The sequence below is a fragment of the Callorhinus ursinus genome, unplaced genomic scaffold (genome assembly GCF_003265705.2).
Source record: "Callorhinus ursinus isolate GAN/ISIS: 27379988/994484 unplaced genomic scaffold, GSC_fseal_2.0 scaffold2, whole genome shotgun sequence".
NCBI lineage: Eukaryota > Metazoa > Chordata > Mammalia > Carnivora > Otariidae > Callorhinus > Callorhinus ursinus.
Window position 1 is genome coordinate 37,015,681 of NW_027397064.1, and position 20,016 is coordinate 37,035,696.

At 41.9% G+C, this 20,016-nt stretch overlaps 1 protein-coding gene across 9 annotated transcripts in view; it reads left to right on the forward strand.

Annotated features, from left to right (window-relative positions):
* Positions 1-20,016, forward strand: part of HECW2 (HECT, C2 and WW domain containing E3 ubiquitin protein ligase 2) — a 349,247-nt gene that overhangs the window by 227,994 nt on the left and 101,237 nt on the right. For all 9 annotated transcript variants that reach the window (XM_073880902.1, XM_073880916.1, XM_025894329.2 and 6 more), the window contains 6 exons: positions 1,884-1,984; positions 2,422-3,771; positions 5,002-5,097; positions 14,326-14,476; positions 15,187-15,290; positions 15,796-15,920. In XM_073880902.1, the coding sequence (XP_073737003.1) occupies positions 1,884-1,984; positions 2,422-3,771; positions 5,002-5,097; positions 14,326-14,476; positions 15,187-15,290; positions 15,796-15,920 (1,927 nt within the window). The remainder of the gene's footprint in view (positions 1-1,883; positions 1,985-2,421; positions 3,772-5,001; positions 5,098-14,325; positions 14,477-15,186; positions 15,291-15,795; positions 15,921-20,016) is intronic.

The window sequence follows — 20,016 nt, forward strand, 5'->3', positions numbered from 1 at the left end:
TCATTTTTCCCTTCCTTCTCCTAATGTCCTCAATGCTCTTCCTTATGTTCCACAAATAAGTGAATCCATATGATAATTGACTTTCTCTGCAGGACTTATTTCACTTAGCATAATCTCCTCCAGTCCCATCCATGTTGATGTAAAAGTTGGGTATTCATCCTTTCTGATGGCTGAGTTATATTCCATTGTATATATGGACCACATCTTCTTTATCCATTCATCTGCTGAAGGGCATCTGGGCTCTTTCCACAGTTTGGCTATTGCAGACATTGCTGCTATGAACCTTGGGGTGAATATGGCCCTTCTTTTCACTACATCTGTGTCTTTGGGGTAAATACCCAGTAGTGCAATTGCTGGGTCATAGGGTAGCTCTCTTTTTAATTTTTTGAAGCACCTCCACACTGTTTTCCAAAGTGGCCGTGTCAACTTACATTCCCATCAACAGTGTAAGAGGGTTCCCCTTTCTCCACAACCTCTCCAACATTTGTTGTTTCTTGCCTTGTCAATTTTTGCCATTCTAACTGGTGTAAGGTGGTATCTCAATGTAGTTTTGATTTGAATTTCCCTGATGGCATTTTAAAAGCATCAATCGAGACAAAAAACTATTACCACATTTCTAGGAAAGAAAAGAAAAAGAAAGAAGAAAATAATCTTAGAGATTTAAGAGATTCTTGCTGAGAGGTCAGAAAGATCCCTAAGAGCTGAACCGAGATTTTACAGTCACACATGTTCTTTTAAAGGGATGACATCTATTTGGAATTGTCCTGAGAAGGTAGAGATGGACAAACAAAACTGTGAAGCGCATTAATAATAAATAGCAGACTAGTGGCTCTAAGCTGTACAGCGGTGCAAATACTAGGCAGAGACATTGTTTTCCTTCTGAAGTTGCCAGTAGAGGGCAGTGTGAGAGCAGAGATAGTATGATTTCATACTATCCCTTTGATTATTTTCCTTAATTAAGAATAAATTAGATTGAGAATGCAAGCTCCTTCAGACAAGGTCATGATGTAATTGCATTTGACTTTGATTAAATAAACACAGAATTGAAAAAGATTGACAACTTCATCCTCAAAGAGGCTGGTAGCCTGAGTGGGGGGCCAAGGTGGGGCCCTGGTGTGGTACCCTCCAGCAACGCCTCATGGGGTGGCAACAAGACGCCACCCCAGCAGCACACCTAGCTTCTCCATTAGCATCTCTTGCAAGGCAAGCTGGGAAGCAGTGATAGTCAGGCTTCCCCCAGTGGGGGCCAGCAGCTCCGGTCCCCCTACTCTGCAGGTGAGGAAGGGAGGTCCAGCGGCACGCTTCCCTTCCACAGCTGCAGCAGCTGTCAGGGGCAAACACTTCTCACCCTGCTGTCTCCTAACTCCCAGCCCCTACTCCTCAAGTACAGTAGTGAAGTGCCCCCACCCCCCCCGCCCATCCTTGTGTGATAGTCCTTGCCTGTTTTGTCCTCGTAGGACCAGTTTCCTATTGTGCTAAATGCTGAGGAGCCAGGCCCTCTTACGCTTTTATGCCTGCGTCGAAAAATACCCCAAACTGTAGGCCTTTCACAGCTACTTGATGACCTTGAGAATGCTCTTTTCCTGATCACTGTTAGCAGTGAGAGAGCACATCAGTCCCCTTTAAGAAACTCATGTGATACTGTGTTGCGTTTTCGGCTTATAACAAGATTTCGTTGCATCCTGGGTGTGGGGGGATGGTTATAAGTATTCCTTTGTGGGAATGAATCCTATTACATTGGACTATAACATGCCTTCGAGCATTGTATTTTCTGGTGAGTGTGAAAGTTTTAAGAGAAGTGTGTGAGATTTGGGGGTGGCCTGCTGGAGGAGGGGAAGGCTGACACCAGTGTAGTAAGGAAAGAACCATTTCTCCTCTTGCAGCGATCAAATGCTCAGCTACAACCTTGGCCGCAGGCTCCCAGCTGACCACGTGAGCGGGTACCTCCAGTTTAAAGTGGAGGTTACGTCTTCTGTGCACGAAGGTGAGATAGTGGTATGAATACATCGCTGTAGGAAAAACTTGTTAAGTCTTACTCAGTTGTCAGTTTATATTGGAATAGAATTTGAATTTGTGTCCTGTTCTGAAAATAAACAGCTGATAAATGATTACCTCCTGAAGTTTCCCAAGCAGATAGGCAAGCTTGTTTTATCAAAAAATATCTCTTAGGTTTATGCCTGGGTTTGGAAACTAGGCTATAGAATTTCTAGTAACAGTGAACATAGACACTTCATATGTCAAACTAACCAACAAGATACTCATATAGTAGTGAGTTGCTTATCTTCTCAAGGCAGTAACACTGTAAAGAGGCCTTAATGGGATGACTGAATTTGTTGAGCTGATGGGTGGCAAAGCAATAGGACATTGAAAGTGTATTTGTTATTACCACTTTGTTTTAGTAAATGCTGTTTTCTTCTTTAGATGCTTCTCCAGAAGCTGTTGGCACAATACTTGGGGTCAATACTGTAAATGGAGACCTAGGAAGCCCTTCTGATGAGGAGGACATGCCTGGGGGCCACCATGACAGCCCCATTTGTTCTAATGGACCAGTTTCTGAGGACAGTGCTGCTGATGGGACGCCCAAGCATTCTCTCAGGACTAGCTCTACTCTGGAAATAGACACAGAGGAATTAACCTCTACTTCTTCAAGGACCTCACCTCCCCGAGGACGTCAGGATTCACTCAATGATTACTTAGATGCGATTGAACACAATGGCCATTCCAGGCCGGGCGCGGCCACCTGCTCAGAGAGGTCCATGGGAGCCTCTCCAAAACTAAGGAGTAGTTTTCCCACCGACACAAGACTCAACGCAATGCTTCATATCGACTCAGATGAGGAAGACCACGAGTTCCAGCAAGACCTAGGATATCCATCTTCCTTGGAGGAAGAAGGAGGGCTAATAATGTTTGGCACGGCATCAAGAACTGATGATGTGAGCCTGACATCACAGACAAAGCCGGAAGACAACCCAGTGGAGGTGGAGGAAGCCTCCACAAATGAAGCCGCTTCCTTCGAGGATAAGCCAGAACATCTTCCAGAGCTGGCAGAGGCCTCCTTACCCCCAGGCCCAGTCCCAGATGAAAGCGAAAATGGCCCAGAGTCTCAACCAAGTGCTGACCAGGGCAGCACCGAATTGTGTGGCTCTCAGGAGGTGGATCAGCCCACGAGTGGGGCAGACACGGGGACTTCTGACACGTCAGGAGGAAGCCGCAGAGCCATCAGTGAGACTGAGTCCCTGGATCAGGGGTCTGAGCCTTCCCAGGTGTCCTCTGAAACAGAGCCCAGTGACCCTGCCAGGACAGAGAGCGTGAGCGAGGCTAGCACGCGGCCAGAGGGCGAGAGCGACCTGGAGGGCGCCGACAGCTCCTGCAATGAGAGTGTTACCACGCAGCTCTCCTCGGTGGACACGCGGTGCTCGTCTCTTGAGAGTGCACGCTTTCCCGAAACCCCGGCCTTTTCTTCTCAGGAGGAGGAAGATGGAGCCTGTGCAGCAGAGCCCAGCCGCAGTGGCCCCGCTGAAGGGTCGCAGGATTCCATATGCACTCCCAGTGCTTTACCTGTGGTGCAGGTGCCCAGTGGAGAGGAGGAAAGGCCAGGGGCAGACACAGCCCCTCTACCTCACCAGGAGGAGGTGGGGGAGGTCTGGCAGCGGCGGGGGAGCCTGGAGGGAGCTGCTGCCGCCGAGAGCCAGCCCCAAGAAGAGGGTGATGCTGGGGATGCCCACAGGGCTTATGAAGGGGCCACTGCCCAGGAGGAGGGCGCCACAGGAGGTAGGATGTACAAGTCGGTATGGCTCTTGGCTCAAGCATACCGCTTCAAGAGAAGTCTTGGGGTTTTGTCCCTCAATGTAAATTATACTGCAGGTTGCATGTTATCTGAATTCTTTTCTTCACCTTGGATCTCAACAGTTAGCTTTTTTTTTTTTAAATGGATCTTCTATTTTTGAAATAAGAGGGCTGTCAAATGGTAGTCTTCAAATTTCAATAATGAATCTCCAGTGGGACCTGGGTTTGTAGACACAAAACCAAACAGGCTGGCAGCTTTACACATCACACATCAGTGTAATGTGTAGAGGCTTTCAGGAACATCTTTTTTTTTTTTAAGATTTTATTTATTTATTTGACAGAGAGAGACACAGCGAGAGAGGGAACACAAGCAGGGGGAGTGGGAGAGGGAGAAGCAGGCCCCCAGCTGAGCAGGGAGCCCGATGCGGGGCTTGATCCCAGGACCCTGGGATCGTGACCTGAGCCGAAGGCACACACTTAACGACTGAGCCACCCAGGCGCCCCGCTTTCAGGAACATCTTAAGTTACTCCTCTTTGAATAAAACCCTCAAAACAGAACTTAATATGTACTTTCCATCAATTGTAATATTTTTGACTTCTGCAGTACGAAAAATGTTAACTAAGTTAGGGGATGCGTTCTGACGCTTGAAGAATAAGCTGTTTTAGTATCTGGGGATGCAAATTTACACATGAAATTTGTATCATGTCTCAGTGAACATGACCTGGTAGAATGTTTCCTTTGATGCATCAGAAAGTCTAAGGATAATTCACTGTGCCTAAATAGCCCAGACTCAGAAATGGGAATGATTTTCTTATCCTGTAATTTATTTTTCTACCTCAAGTATCCCCTTCTTCTCCTCCTCTTTTCCTTTTATTTTTGTTTTTGTTTCCTTCATCATCTTGCGGCCATTATGTGGCCCTAAAACATTGGTGCATGACCAGGAGAGGAGAGGAGCCAGGAGAGGAGAAAGGGGGGGGATGGGTAGAGAGAGAGACATTTCTCTAGAAGACCCTCTTCTGATTAAGCATTCACCTCCCGTTCTTTTCTTTTGTTTCTGGGTCCTCATGGAAAAGGAGACTAAAGAGAGGAAAGAGACTAGCTCTAGGATTTATGTTGGGTATTGTTGTTTTGGTTTTGGTTTTGTTTTTCACAAACACTGTTTTGACACTGAAGGGGAAAACACTACCCAAGTACCTTTTTCTCTTTAATCCTAGGTTCTCAAGCCAATGGCCACCAGCCATTGAGATCGCTGCCTTCGGTGCGCCAAGATGTTAGCCGCTACCAGAGGGTGGATGAGGCTCTTCCACCAAGTGAGCACCTGTTAGCTAAGGGGTCCGCCTTGCTCAGAGGGTGCAAGGATGACAGGCAGATCCTTTCCACAAGAACGAAAAGATGAGAGATGAGAGAAAGGGATCTCAGGGCTGCCCCTTGACAGAGCAGCTGCAGACTGGAAAGTGCTAAGCTGATGACTCCTTGTTGGCACTGTCCTGCTGAATGAGGGGGCAGCCGGGGCGGGGGGGAGCAAATACTGTAATACCCGTAGAGTCAATACTGTAATTGGGAAACAGAACCAGATATTTGGGACAGTTGGGTTCATAATAGAAAATTTTAAAAATTATGCCTAACGGCAGCATGAATTTTCAGTTAGGAGACAAATTGGTCCAGTCTCTTAGAAAAGCCTCACTCTATGTGATACACTTCTTTCTATTCACTTACAGCATTTTAAATCATTAAGCACAGTGTTCTGATTTTTTCCTTGGGGATATGCAGAAGAGTGTTAATAATTTCAGAAATTGGTCTGCCATTTATCTGGAGCATAGTAATTATCTGAGGTTTTGAAAGATAGGTCATTTCTTTCACTTTCAAGAAACATGTAACACTTAAAGGGGGGATGGTTGAGGATGAGGGATTCTGGGAAAATTGTACAACCTGTATCCACAGGTCTGAGCGATACCCATGGCCAGTCATAATCTGGACATAATTTAAGCTCTGTTTAAATGTCCAGGTTCCCTTAAAGCAGTATTGCTCTGTAAGAGCAAGCATTTTGATGAACAGTAACAAAGCTCAGTAAATACTGCTTATAGGGGAACACATTGGAAAATATATCTTTCTGCATTATTGCTTTTTCTTCTTATTCACTCTCAGCTCTCCCACCTTATAGGTAATCATAGCAAGAAGCTGATGCCCTTGTCCTTCTGTGTTTTAAAAATGGTGGGACATAGGAGTGCTTGGGTGGCTCAGTCGGTTAAGCATCTGCCTTGGGTTCAGGTCATGATCCTGGAGTCAAGGGATTGAGCCCCGTGTTGGGCTCCCTGCTCAGCAGGGAATCTGCTTCTCCCTCTCCCTCTGCCCCTTCCCCCTGATCATGCTCTATCTCTCTCTCTCTCAAATTAAAAAAAAAAATTTTTAATGGTGGGACATAAAGGTGGGGGTGTGGGACTATGCATTTGTAGGGCTGAAATGCTGAGTGCTTAGTTTTGGTGAGTGTTAACAAAAAAGCTGAATGGTACTATGTACAATTGGTCAAAATATTGGCTTGATCCTTTGGAAATTCTTTTGTGTACAGTTCCTCCCCTTGTTCATGTATTTTGATGATTGAAGGTAGTTACTTATAGGAAATGTATATTTTAAGCAACTTTAAAAAATAGACCAAGAGATTAATTAACCAGTGTGTCATCTTAAGCAGGTGGGAGAATAAAAAAATTCCTTATTGTTTACCCCTGGAGAAAAGATTAGAGACAGAGAAGAAAAATATCCCTGGGAGATACTTAGATATAATAGGAAAAAAATGAATTGGGAATATGAGGAGAAGATTCTGGAAGAGCTTTGTTTGTATGTGGATTAGTAGTAATTCGAGTTTCAGAGGCATTGTGTCACATCAGAGTGTGGGTAAATGGCATCTTCCTGGCCACATCTAACTGCTCTGAATTTTACTGAACCATGATTTTGTTTTCCAGATCGCATAATACAGACAAGTACTTTCCTGCTGAAACTGTGACCACTTTTTGTGATATTTCAATGCATTTGTTTAAACACTGATATTTTTATTTCACAGAATATATTTTAGGATTTTAAAAATAATTGGTTTATTTTAATAAGTTGATATATCTAAAAGCAAAACAGCAATTTAATAGTATATCCAATTTAATGAGTAACTGAAGAGGAGAAAATTCTTTTTTTAAAAAATATGTATTTTTTTTTTTGAGAGAGAGAGAGAGTGGGGGCGGAGGGGCAGAGGGAAAGGGAGAGAGAGAAAGAATCCTCAAACAGACTCCCCAGTGAGTGTGGAACCCTATGCAGGGCTCCAGGAGAGGCTCAATCCCAGGATCCTGAGATCATGACCTGAGTAGAAACCAAGAGCTGACCACTTAAACCGACTGAGCCACCCGGGTGCCCCAAGAGGAGAAAAATTCTTAATCCCTTTTATGCAACTTGCAATGTACAAATTTGGGGATTTCTATTATCAAGGCTAGGTTACAGATTATGGTCTGAGCATGCCTGATTACTGTTCAGCTCTGTCCTCCCACTGTTTCAGCCCCTCCTATTCTCAAGTGTGTCTCATCCTTTCAACACCTTACTTAATCACATGGCCGCCCTGCTATTTGTCTGTCCCCAGCCTAACCAGTTCTCTGCCTTCCTTTCCCAACTGGGCAACTCTACTACCACCTCAGGCCATGCCTCTGACTTGGAGCTATGGCATTCCACATTCCACGCTGCCTTGTGCCTTCTGCCTTCATGCAGTGTCTCCAGGGAGGCTCGGCCACGGGGCATCCAGTTGGAGTGTACAGATTAGTCCATCCCTTGAATGACCTAGCTGAATTATTTTCAGGCTAAGAATTGCACTTTTAACACTATGAATTATAATACTCAAGCTCACATAGTGCTTTACAGTTTATAGAGCACTTTTACATGCTTCATTCTTTATTCTTTGTTACATTTTTGTAAGGTAGGTCAAGTGGGTAGAAATTGGCTAAAATGATTCTTTCATTTTATAGATGGAGAAACTGAAGCCCAAATAAATTAAGTAACTTGTTTACGATCCCATGCTAGTAAAAGTTGAGACAGAGTCTTAAACCTTCCTTCTCCTCTATCAGGTATTCTGATCTAAGATTAGAAGGGAAGGGACTGTTTTGTGGGTAGATGAATATAAATTCTGAAAGCTTACTTAGAAGCAGAGTAGTGGCTTGTACGGTGGTGTGTTATCTATTAGGTCCAAGCATCACCTTAAATCAGAGGCTTTAGGGGTTTCCCTGAAGCTTTATTCTATTTTAGTGTTTCGAGGCCAAACCTAGGAAGGCTCAAAAAGTGCTCAACTTCCTTCTCCTTCTTCTGGGTTAAGATTACTCAGCAGCACTCTTCCCCAGGGGCCCTGAAATAGAAGAAAAATGGTTGTAGTGACAATATGAGCATAGCCCAGACAGGTTTGCTCTGTTAAGCTTTTGTATCAGACTCAGGAACACTTTTTCGTCCTTGTGTCGATCGCTATCCACAACCCTGTAGGGCAGGCTGCTGAAACATTGTACCTTGGGCTTTGATGCCCGCCCCTCATTCTTGATTCTTTCTTTTCTTTTCCTAATTATTACTGTTATTTGAGCTTCTTTTCACCTTAAGAACACTTGTGTGCTAACATATAGTGAAGAAACCACCCAGCAAACTTAGGTTTGTCTCTGAGGATTTATGAACTCAATTAAGGGGGTTCAGTGGTATCCCTTGCTGTACCTTTTCCCTGTTAGAGCTGATCATGTGGTGGTCTAAGCATCAGTGTTATAACTTAGTCTCTGAACATCTATTTGATCTCTTTTTATGCAAAGCAGTTTTCCTTGTTTGTTTGCTTCAGCATCCAATCTAATTCCTCCTATCTCAGAATCAGGGACCTGTTCTTGGACTTAGTACAGAGATGACACAGTTGTAACGATGTCCTGCCAATTGTTTTCAGAATCTTACTCTTGCTTTAGGCCACGGGCCCTGAGAAATGACCTTGTGAGCTATATAACTCCAATCCCTGGCTGAGAGATGCTCTCATGATCCATACAACATAAGAACACTCCAGGTCTTAAGGGCAGCATGGCAGTGTGGCGAGCCTTCCCTGAAAGCAGCTTAAATCTGAATCCACACTGAGCGCCTTCAGAATTCGCTTATCTTCTTCTGAGGTGATTGATGGCACCGGCAGCTGGAGGCAGGTCAGGGCTGAAGCCCCCTGGAACATCATCAGCATGACAGATCTTGGTCATTTTAGCATTAAGAGAAGCAAAAAAAGAACGGTCAGCTCAGCGACTTCTGAAAAACTATTTTATTTTTCTTACTGGGTCCAGTATAATTGTGACTTAATTCCTTGCTGCACTGGGGACAGTAAGGAACTGTTGAGTGTTTTTCCCCCAAAAGGGTAGGAATAGGATTAGACTCACGATGAACCATCTAGATTATTGGACTCTTGTAGGATCCCAGGATTATTGCCATGTTGTTAGGACTAGTGTACTACTTAGGTGGCAGGTTGAAATGGGCAGATCTGGAAAAATACAGGAGAATGTTTATCATTTTTTTGGTTGTGCACTTTCATTATTAAAGCATCCTTTGAAATGAAGGTTTAAAGTAAGGCAATGAATCTGAAAGGTGTAATTAATCTAACTTTCTAGTATGTTTAAGGCTAGGGGCTCTTATTTTCTAGAGCTTAAAAGTGAATTTTTATTTATTTATTTTTTTTAAAAGTTTATCTGTTCATTTGACAGAGAGAGAGAGACACAGCGAGAGCAGGACCACAAGCAGGGGGAGTGGGAGAGGGAGAAGCAGGCTTCCCGCTGAGCAGGGAGCCCGATGTGGGGCTCGATCCCAGGACCTTGGGATCATGACCTGAGCCGAAGGCAGACGCTTAACAACTAAGCCACCCAGGTGCCCCTAAAAGTGAATTTTAAGAGAAGAATTCATACTTTTAATCTAAAAGGCTACTTTCTTTAAAAATCGACTGTTAAGGTCCACCATAGGCAGCTGCTTGAGATTTTTTTAAACTTTTTATTTAAATATAATATACATACAGAGAAGAGCACATTCCTCCTGCTAAATCCTCCCAAACTGAGCATACGTGTGCACCAGTGCCCCATCACTGGCACCTAGAAATCTCTTTGGGCCCGTTTCGATCACTAACCCGCCCTCCCGAAGGGGAAGTAGACCTACTACACTGCCTCCCAAAATCATAGATAAGTTAACTTACTTTTGTACTTGTACAAATGGTATATACCTCCTTGAGTGTTAAAATAAGGAAAAACTAATCTTTTAAACACTGCTGTCCAGCATCTATCACAAAAGTTTAATTTTTTCCTTAGAATACCTTCAGTTCATTATAACTTTATCATCTCACCATGTGGTGCAGACACCATGGTTCTTATAATTTCCCATAGTGGCTTATACATTTACTTCCCAAAGTTCAGGTTCCTCATCCTTCTCAACCCAATTATAACTAGTTCGAGTCCCAGTCGTTATCCTCTTACCCCCTTGGTGCACGTGGTTCATGCTTCCCCTGAAATGCCATCCTTTCTGTCTAGTCTTTGAACTTATTCCCAGTCTCCACACTCTCCCAGATGCATTCACGGCTTCATTTCATCGCCAGCTGGACAGTCCAGCTCAGACCAAGGTCTGGTGTGAAAGGACTAGGAAAGAAGCCCGATGGGATGAAGAGGGATCACAGGGAGGACTCCTGTTCGTTCCCACAAATGCTGATTTTAAAAGTTGGAAGTGTCCAACTAGGGATTAATGCTGTGATAGTGGCCTTGGCGAACTTTTATACACTTTGCAACTCTGATTTCCCCCTTATTGTCCAGCTGTTTAAAGGGGCTGTTCTATTGGAGTCTCGGGAAATCTCCCAGTCCACTTGCTCCTGGATTTCAGTTCGGAGTCTTTAGGATGAAGTTTAGTTTCTCGTGAGCCTGTACGTCATGACCTCTGAGAAATCTAGCATTAGCTCCATGGCTTTGTCTAGTAGCTGCTTTAAGTTCTTACAGATTTATGTCAGTGTCCCTCACACTTTAGTGTGTCTAGGAGTCACTTGGGAAGGTTGTCAAAAATGTAGATGACCGAGTCCTAACTTCAGATAGTCTGATTTTGCAGATCTAAGGTGTGTCCTGGGAATCTGCATTTTTATTGATCCTCAAAGGGATTCTGATACCTACTGCCGGAGTCCCACACTTTGAGAAGCATTTCTGTAGATACCAGTTCTCAAACCTTGTTATTGCCATGAAGCTCTTTATGCAAATAAAATCTTGTGTGGAAGACCAGTAGGCACAAGAGGTAATATTGGGACTGTGGTGGCTAACACGGAGTTGGTTCTCAGGACCTCAAAGCCCCTGGCTCTATACAGCTAACTTAATTAGAGTTTAGTTTGCAAATTCTGGCCTAGACATAAGATGTTGATAGGTTCTTACCAAACCTAATGTAGAAAAATGGGTATCAGTTTGAAGATTCTTATAATTTTAGAACTGAAAGGGATCTTAGTAGGGTATAATTCTGCCCTCTCATTTTTCAGGTAAAGAAACTGTGGTTCAGAGGTATAGTGATTTATTGAAGATCATGGAGCAAAGGTGTGACAAAGCCATGGCCAGAGGCCCCAGGCCTTCTACTTCCCAATTTGGTGCACTGCATATATATATATATATATATATATATATATATACACCCCAATACATTGTTCTCAGACTCATTGCACACTGATTATATACCCCACTTTACAGTGTGGCAAGACAAGGAAGTAAATGCCAAGTTCCCAGTCTTCTAATCCTGCCTGTCTGATTTTATCATGGTCTCTGAAAGAAAACTTTGATGCTGGGCAATGAGTTCTCATATGCTTACTTGTACCAAGAATAAACCAGGCCCAATATAAAAATTTATAAGCAACCATACCCACCTCTCTCCACCCTGCAGAGAAACTTTGATAGATACAATAGAGAGCTAATCTTCCTATAGGCATCTCTACTGTCTTTGTCTGGATGGAAGGGTATTGACCACTTGGGTAAGAGTCAACAACAGAACAGCCTTTCTCAATCTGATGCTAAGTATCCACTTGAAATCAGCAAGACAGCATTTCTCTTTATGGGATCTTAAGTAACAGCCTCAATTTAAAGATACGACATTTGATAGGGATAGTCTTAATGTGCATCTAATGTCCCACGTTCTTTGAAAGCAAATTTTCGGACCTCATTTTCTTATTCTTCACATGGCACACAGAGGTGTCTTTGTTGAAATACATTAAGGGTATTCCTGGACTTTGTGGAAAGCGAACACAAGAACCTCTTTGTTATGATTTTATGTTACTGAAATTATTTGTTCATTCATTTCATGCTATGTGCAAAGTGTAGTGGTAAATATATGCGGAGATTCCCCACTCTCCCTCCTCCCCCATTTTCTTACCCATATGGCCCTTATAGAGACCACATTCTGTGGAGTAAATTCCTATGTAGTTTGTTCAAGGAAAAAGTTCTATCTTTGAAGATAATTTTTTTTACTTTCTTTTGTCAGAAAATGGAAAGTATGCCACAGTGTGTTTTCTTTTCTGCCTTAACTGCCAGAAAACTTAGAGCCAAATTTGAGTTATAAACTTATCTTGGGAGCTTGGCAGCACCTCTCTTTCTACTTTCTTTAGTTGGCTTCTGTTCTGTTTTTATCCCTAATTGACCTATTCTACGTTTTTAAAATTGGAAGCTACTGTAAACATTTTTGGGGAAAGAAATGGCCATTTGTTTTCTTGTGCATTTGAGTTGCATATGCTATGTGCTTGAATTATCCTGGCTCTAATGAGGTGGAATAATTGGTTCTCAAAATCTTTGAGATGGGAAAGTATGCAAAGAGCAGAGCAAAACAATGGAATAGATCAAAGGGTTTTGGAAAATGGTTTCTGAAAAGGCTCTAATGTAGTTCCTATTTGTCAGCTTATGGCAGGCTGATCACGAGGTCTTTTGGAAATGTCTCATTGTTGGGATTGCAACTGTGTCCAAAGAATTCAGGTTTGGCAGGCTGGTTCATTGTGAGTCTGTGTTACCTTGGAGCCTGAGTGGCACTGAGTTGATTTTTGTCTGTGTGGTGCTTTTTCTCAGCCCAATTTTTCTTTCTCTTGCCATTTGTCATAAATTACCATGTGCTAGGATCAACAAAAACAGATCCCCCCCTCCCCCGCTGAGGCAGCCCTCAGTAATCAGCTGCTGCTGGCCGGGGTCTACCATTCAGGTCTTTCCAACCCTGAGAACTTTGTTAGAATACTTGCTCTATTCACCTCCAGAGTAAATGCCATAGGGAGTCAGGAGCAAACATGCCCTCCTCCTAGTCTCCAGGGTTAGAGCCATGGTGTCTGTTGATAAGCTATGTGATGACATGGGTAGTTTTGAAATAATTGAGCTGCTAAGGAGAAAGGTGCTTATTAATTTCAAAAAATATTTTACACAGAAATAGAGATGTGTAAAAACTTTGCTGGTTAAAGAATAGATTTCTGCTATTTTATTTTTTAAAGATATATTTATTAGAAAGAGAGAGAGAGAGTGAGTGGGGTGGGAAGGGGCAGAGGGAGAAAGAGAGAGAATCCCAAGCAGGCTCCACACCCAGCACGGAGCCAGATGAGGGACTTGATCCCACAACCCTGAGATCATGACCTGAGCTGAAATCAAGTGCTGGACGTTTAACTGGATGAGCCACCCAGGCATCCTTCTGCTGTTTTTGTACCTTATGTATAAATTGCACTTCCCAACTACAGTCAGTTTCAAAATTTTGCCTTTTGAAAAGATCAGCTCATGCTTTGTGTATTTTGATAGGGGAATGGCCCTTTAGAGAGCCACAGAGGAGGTCGGTCTGGCTCTGAAGATCACTCTGCTTTCTGTTTCTACTGAACATGCACTTATATATTTGTTTACAAAGGTGAACAGACTTAATGAGATTGCTTAAACATAAAATTAAATAATGTTTTAAAACGTTGTATTTATTTGAGGTTGAAGGCAAGTAATTACCCTTGTTCTGAAAATGTATTTATCTTTGGGAAAGTGCAAATGGAAGTTTGTAGATAATGATAGTATTTGATGACTGGGCTAGCATTATTTTCTTCTGAAGACTACATTTACCAGAATTGTATGTAAATATGCACTTGGAAGCTTCCAGCTACACTTTCATTCAAGCTGGAAAAAGAGAGATAGAGAGAAATAAATTTTTGGTGAAAACAATCATTGACACCAATTTCAATGCAAATATCCAAAGTCTTATGATACCAACAACTTGTATTTATAAAACACTGGCACTCATATATGAAGATGGGCATTGTAGACAGATCTGGAAGGATTCTCTACATTCAGAGATTCTTTAAAGCGGGGGTATTACACACACAGGGTATGTTTACCTAATGGCTCACAACAGATCCTGAAGTGGACTGAAGGAGGTGCCTGATGATGCAGTGAGATGTATGTGATTAGCCCCAATTTCTAGCATGTCAGGGAAAACCCATGCTGAAGTTAATGAACCACATTAATGGCCTCTGCTCTTCCTCTAACCTTTCTCGGTACGTTCCTACTGTGTAGACTGGGAGGCACGCATTGACAGCCACGGCAGGATCTTCTATGTGGATCACGTCAACAGAACCACCACGTGGCAGCGGCCAACAGCACCCCCGGCCCCCCAGGTGCTGCAGAGGTCCAACTCCATACAGCAAATGGAGCAGCTGAACCGGAGGTGAGGATGGGCATTTTCACAATGACTGTAGTGTGGTTGGGCTTATTTTTATGTGGGCCACAGTAGAAAACATGGCTGTCTCTCTTTCATCTTTGGGTGACCTGTCATTAACATGTAGCTGGTACCTCTTGATTTATAGACTTCAGTGAACTTTTCTTGGTTAAAAAAATAATAACCACAGGCATACACCACTTGTTTGGAAACTAGAGCGGAAATAAGTAATGACGACCCCTTTCACCAACCCAAGGCAATGATTTTTAGTAAAACAGAGCATATACAGATATGATATGAATCAAATTCCTTTCTAAATATCTAGAATCTCTATTCATCATGCATTTTTATTATCAACTTAAGCTTTTTAAATGTCATTCTTTTTTGAAAATGAATGGCTATGAAATAAAGAGTTCTTTTCTTTAACAAAATAAGAATTTAATTTTCTTTGGTTAAGGGCTGCAGTTTCTTTTTAAGTTTTATTACTTTCTTAGGAATATGTTCCACAAACAACAGACAGAAGAAACTCAATGCATTGTAATTTATTTAAACAACAGATGGCCCAGAAGTTCAGGGAATTGGGTGGGGCGGGGGGAGTGTTGGGGGAAGAAACTTTGGTTGAGGCTGAGAAGATGGTGAAAATTTCTGGGCTCTGGGGGAGTGGTTGAGTCCCTCATTTTGGAGGCTGCTGTGTTGTAATGCTAGGTTCCTGATTTTAGATACCAGAGTATCCGCAGAACCATGACTAACGAGAGGCCTGAGGAAAATACCAACGCTATCGATGGGGCAGGGGAGGAAGCTGACTTTCACCAAGCCAGTGCAGGTAAGAGCCTATAGGTTGGTTTGGTTTGTAATCTCAGCAAAGTAGAAAATAAATAATAAGGATTTCCAAGAAACGAGGTTTTTCTTTTAGTGAACTTTTGATCTTCAATAAGATCTGGTAATCCAATGCAAATAGTAGAATTCACCAGAGACTTCTTCTAATCCTTGACTTTTTACTAGTAGTAAGAGAAGAATCACAAAACCAAATAGAATATAAATGACTTTAATCTCTGGATGTGTAGGAAAGAGGAAAATGATTGAATCTGATCACTTAAAATGTCTAAGGATGCATTAAAATGTTAATAGTGGCTAGAAATACTCAATTCCATTTTAGTCAGGTTTTATCTATGAATTTACATCAAAGCAAAGAGGGTTTGGAGGATTAAAATAATAGTAAATGATAAAAGTATTCTTTGGTTCTTTTAAAACGTAGATGAAAGTGAATAAATATGTTTCCACTACATGGAACGATTTCCCTGAAAGCCTTTGTGGTCTGCCCCATCTAGATTTCCGACGGGAGAACGTCCTGCCCCACTCTACCTCTAGATCCAGGCTCACATTGCTGTTACAGTCTCCCCCCGTGAAGTTCCTCATCAGCCCAGAGTTCTTTACCGTGCTGCATTCTAACCCTGTGAGTATCAAATCTGAGAGTTTGCGATGGAAAAAGCAACAGGCCAAAGAAATTATCCTGGTTTACATAGTAATTGTAAGAATGACAAGAGCTGTTTACTGAGCACTAAGTGTGCCCCAGGGTCTGTGTTAAGCACTATATATGTTTTAACCGATTTGGTCCCAATACACCTATGAGTCAGATAAAATTTCCATTTTTCCAGATAAAGAAACTGAAGCATAGAGAAGTTAAATAACATTCTTAAGAAACAGGCTTCCAGTGATGGAATGACCAAATCATGGCAATGAGAGCTATAGCATGGGAGATATAGCCAATGGCATTGTAATAACACTGCATGGTGACAGATGGTGGCTATAGTTGTGGTGAGCACAGCATAAAGTAGAGAGTTGTCACATCACTATGTGGTACTCCTGAAACCAATGTAATGTGGTGTGTCAACCCTATGTTAAAAAAAAAAAAACCCAAACAAACAAACCAACAGAACCATTCCTAAAGGTATACCCCTACTAAGTGGCATCGGGGTTAAAATCCCCGAGATACCAACTCTAGAGGCTGTGCCCTTAACGACCACCTTGTTTCGCCTGCAGAGAGGTAACTAGATATCTGAGCGTCGACAGCAGGCAGTGGTCAGATCAGTCTTTGAGACTGTGGCCCATGCTCTCTGAAAGAGAAAATACAAACTTTGTACACTGCTGGAATCTGAAAAATAAATCAATAAACAGAGGCATATGTTAAAGGTCTATGAAGTAGAGCTGTCTGGGTAATCACTGCCGAAGTACTGGAACAGGATTGTTAGGACAGCCCTTCGGCATGGCTGGTGGGTCAAGGGTACGGGACAACCTGAAAGTCAAGTTTGAGCCTGGGAAGGTAGGCAGAAGCCAGGGTGCATGAACCTAGACTCACACAGGGGACACTTTTAGGAGACAGTAAGGCTTTTATACAAGGAAGAGTGGGCTAACATTTACGGCTGTCACATTTACTGGTGTAAAACAGTATCATTCTGTGGTGGGAAGAACTTTAGGCTTGAAGTCAGATAGTTCAGGTTTTTCTTCGCCTATCTCTTTGTCCCTTTGTTCATGCATTCATTCAACCAGGATTTATTAAATGCCTGTGATTTGCCTGGTACAGTCTAGACTGGGGATAGAGCTATCCACAAGATGGAGCAGATTAGAGTAACAAACTAGTGAACCGGAAAAGGTAATTCAAATGGTGCAGTATGGCATGAGGTACCATACGCAGGGCGAGGGGGTACTCGAGGATGCGCTCCTGGAGGCACTGCTTTAGATTGGGTGGACAGGAAGACCTCTTTGGGGGAGCCACATTTAAGCTGTTCGTAAAATGTCAAGAAGCCAGCAGCGTAAAGGTCTGGAAGCAGAACCTGCCTTGCCAAGGAAAAGCAAAGGCTCTAAGGCTTGAATGACTCTGATGTGGTATATAATAAGGGCAGAGAGGTGAGCAGGACTTCAGAAAGTAAGGCTGGTATGATCTGGCAAAGAGTTTGGGCTTTATTCTAAATGGATTTATTCTAAAGGGATTTCCTGTAGGGGTGTAATGTCAGTGTTTAAGAGTTCCTTCTAGCTGCTTTGCTGAGAACGGGTTTTAGAGGGCAAAACTGGCATCAGGGAGACAAGTGAAAAGGTCCTGTGGTGAAACATAGAAGGAACTGGGACTAGTGCCGTAGCAGTAGAGAGAGGGCAAGTGGATGAATATGGGACATGTTTTGGAGGAAGAGCAGACATTCTTGTTAATACTTTAGAAGGTAGGGACAGGAGAAAAGAAAGGCTTCCAGAAAGAGCAGTTGATTAGATAGTAGTGTTCAAGGGTTTGCTGGTAAATGTTCAACAACAGCTCTGGGAAAATTGTGCGTGTGTGTGTATCTTACAAATTTTACTGAGTGAAGGATGTGTAGCACACAATTTACAAATAAAAATAAAATATACACAGAATGCTTTTGTTGCTTTTTGCTGAAGTCTTATATCAGTAACCAACCTAAGTTGTAGTTTACAGACAAGTGTAGTTCCAACACCAATGTTTTCATCTACTTTAACCATGAAGACAACAGTGAAGCAGGGGAGACACAAGTTGGAGCTTCACACTCCTGGGTTAGTGAGGTCAGTAGTACCTTCTTGAGTACCTTTTTGAGCCAGGTAATAGTTTCTGAATACTCGACTTAAATATCTTCATGTGTGTGTGTGTGTGTGTGTGTGTGTGCATGCGCGTGCACGTGGGTAAGCTCACATGCATGCAGTGTAACAGCACAATGTGAAGTTTAATCTGTATTATTAGCATTTTATTTTCTCCATCAGTTTCTTAAGTCTAGACCTTACATCTAGAAAAAAGCAACAGACTTTTTTGTAAAGGCCCAGAAAGTAAGTATTTTTAGGTTCTGGGCCAAGGACAACATGTAAACAAATGGATGTGGCTGTATCTCAAAAAACTTTGCAGACACAGCCAGCCAGCCCACGGGTCCATAGCTTGCCCACACCTATCCTAGACAGCCCATGAAATAATATCAAGGCCTGGTTTGCATTTACTGATTTCTGTAATGTTAATACTCCCAGCTATAGCTAGTTTTAAGCTGCCAGTATGACCTCACCAACTTGCCAGTGCAGGCTGCCTTCTTGGGTACAACTTCCTCATCACTACATTGTTTCAAGTAGAGGCTGGATTCACAGTTGTTGGGTTGTGGTAAAAGGCTGTAGCTTTTAAACTTGGTCAAGGTCTATAAATAAATGCATATTCTTGACTCCCAGATCTTAGAGGCCCTGGTCTATTAGGTCTGGAGCAGGCCCCAAGCATCTGTTTGTTTGTTTGGTTGGTTCCTTAAGTGATTCTGATGCAATTGGCCTATGACCCTGTAACTTTGGAATTCCTAGAATAAAGAGATGTTGCGTTAAATGACCTCACTGCTTTTGTCACAACAGTAACGCATCTGGACTTTGGACAAATAACAGATTTTAACAATGTGAAAATGCTCAGCAGCTTAAAGGTTTTTGTTTCTTTTGTCTTCATGTTTTCATTGTTTTTCCCTTTTCTTGGGCATGATTTCAAAACATCTTTTGCTGGGAAGCCAATCTTGATTTTAAAGTATTCTCTCTAAAGCATTTTAATTTTTTTTTCCCTACCTGAACTGTCTTTGTTACCAGCCACAAAAGATGATCCATGCTGTGCATCTATGCATTTGTGTAAATTTAAATTCTGTTGGGTTTAGGAAGTCTTATATCCCTGACTTATCTATGGAAGAAATTAAAGTAGCTGGATTTATCTTGCTAATGATCTCAAGGTATGAATTTATGGGAATAAGTTGCACAGGTTTTTTTTGCAGAGGGTATTACTTGATGGACTCTTTTTTTCCCTAAATTATGTAACAAATGTTATGAAGCAAACTTTTATTTGGTTTCCTAATTTTAGGATTTATTATCTAGTCTTTTTTTTGCTTGAATTGTTTATTATCCATAACTGTTTCAGTAGACTCCCTGTTTATATTATTGAAAATGTTCAACATACAAAAGGAGTATATTAATTTAAAAGCTTTCCTAATTCTATCTTTTTATGGTTTGAAGATAATCAGTTTATGTTAAAGGAATCATAACAAATAGATTTCATGTAATAGTAACTTAATCATTTTTATTGAAAATAATGAAATTAAGTAGATATATGGTTGTAATAGCTTTAAAGGAAAACTTGAAAAACAAAATATTGTTTTTTGTATTTTTTTGCATCGTGTTTGCTTTAAGGTATATACTACTGCCCTCTGCTGGTATGATCAGATTTCTTCCAAAATTGTATTCATAAACGAATTCTGAAAACTCAAGATTTAATTATTAGTGTCATGTCTTTTATAGTTGGTATGACTGTGTTTGTCTAATTAATATAATACATAAATATGTCTCCTAATATGTAACTGAATAATGTTTCCAGCATACATGCCAAAAATTATTCTGGCTTTTATTAAGTGGTAGAAATACATTAATTCTACCATCTAAACTCCTTGGTACTTAATGGGGAAAATATTATTCAAAAATACAAAAATGTATTCTTACAAATCAGGAATTCCTGCTATTGCAAAATAGATGAGTTGATAGTTTACAATTAG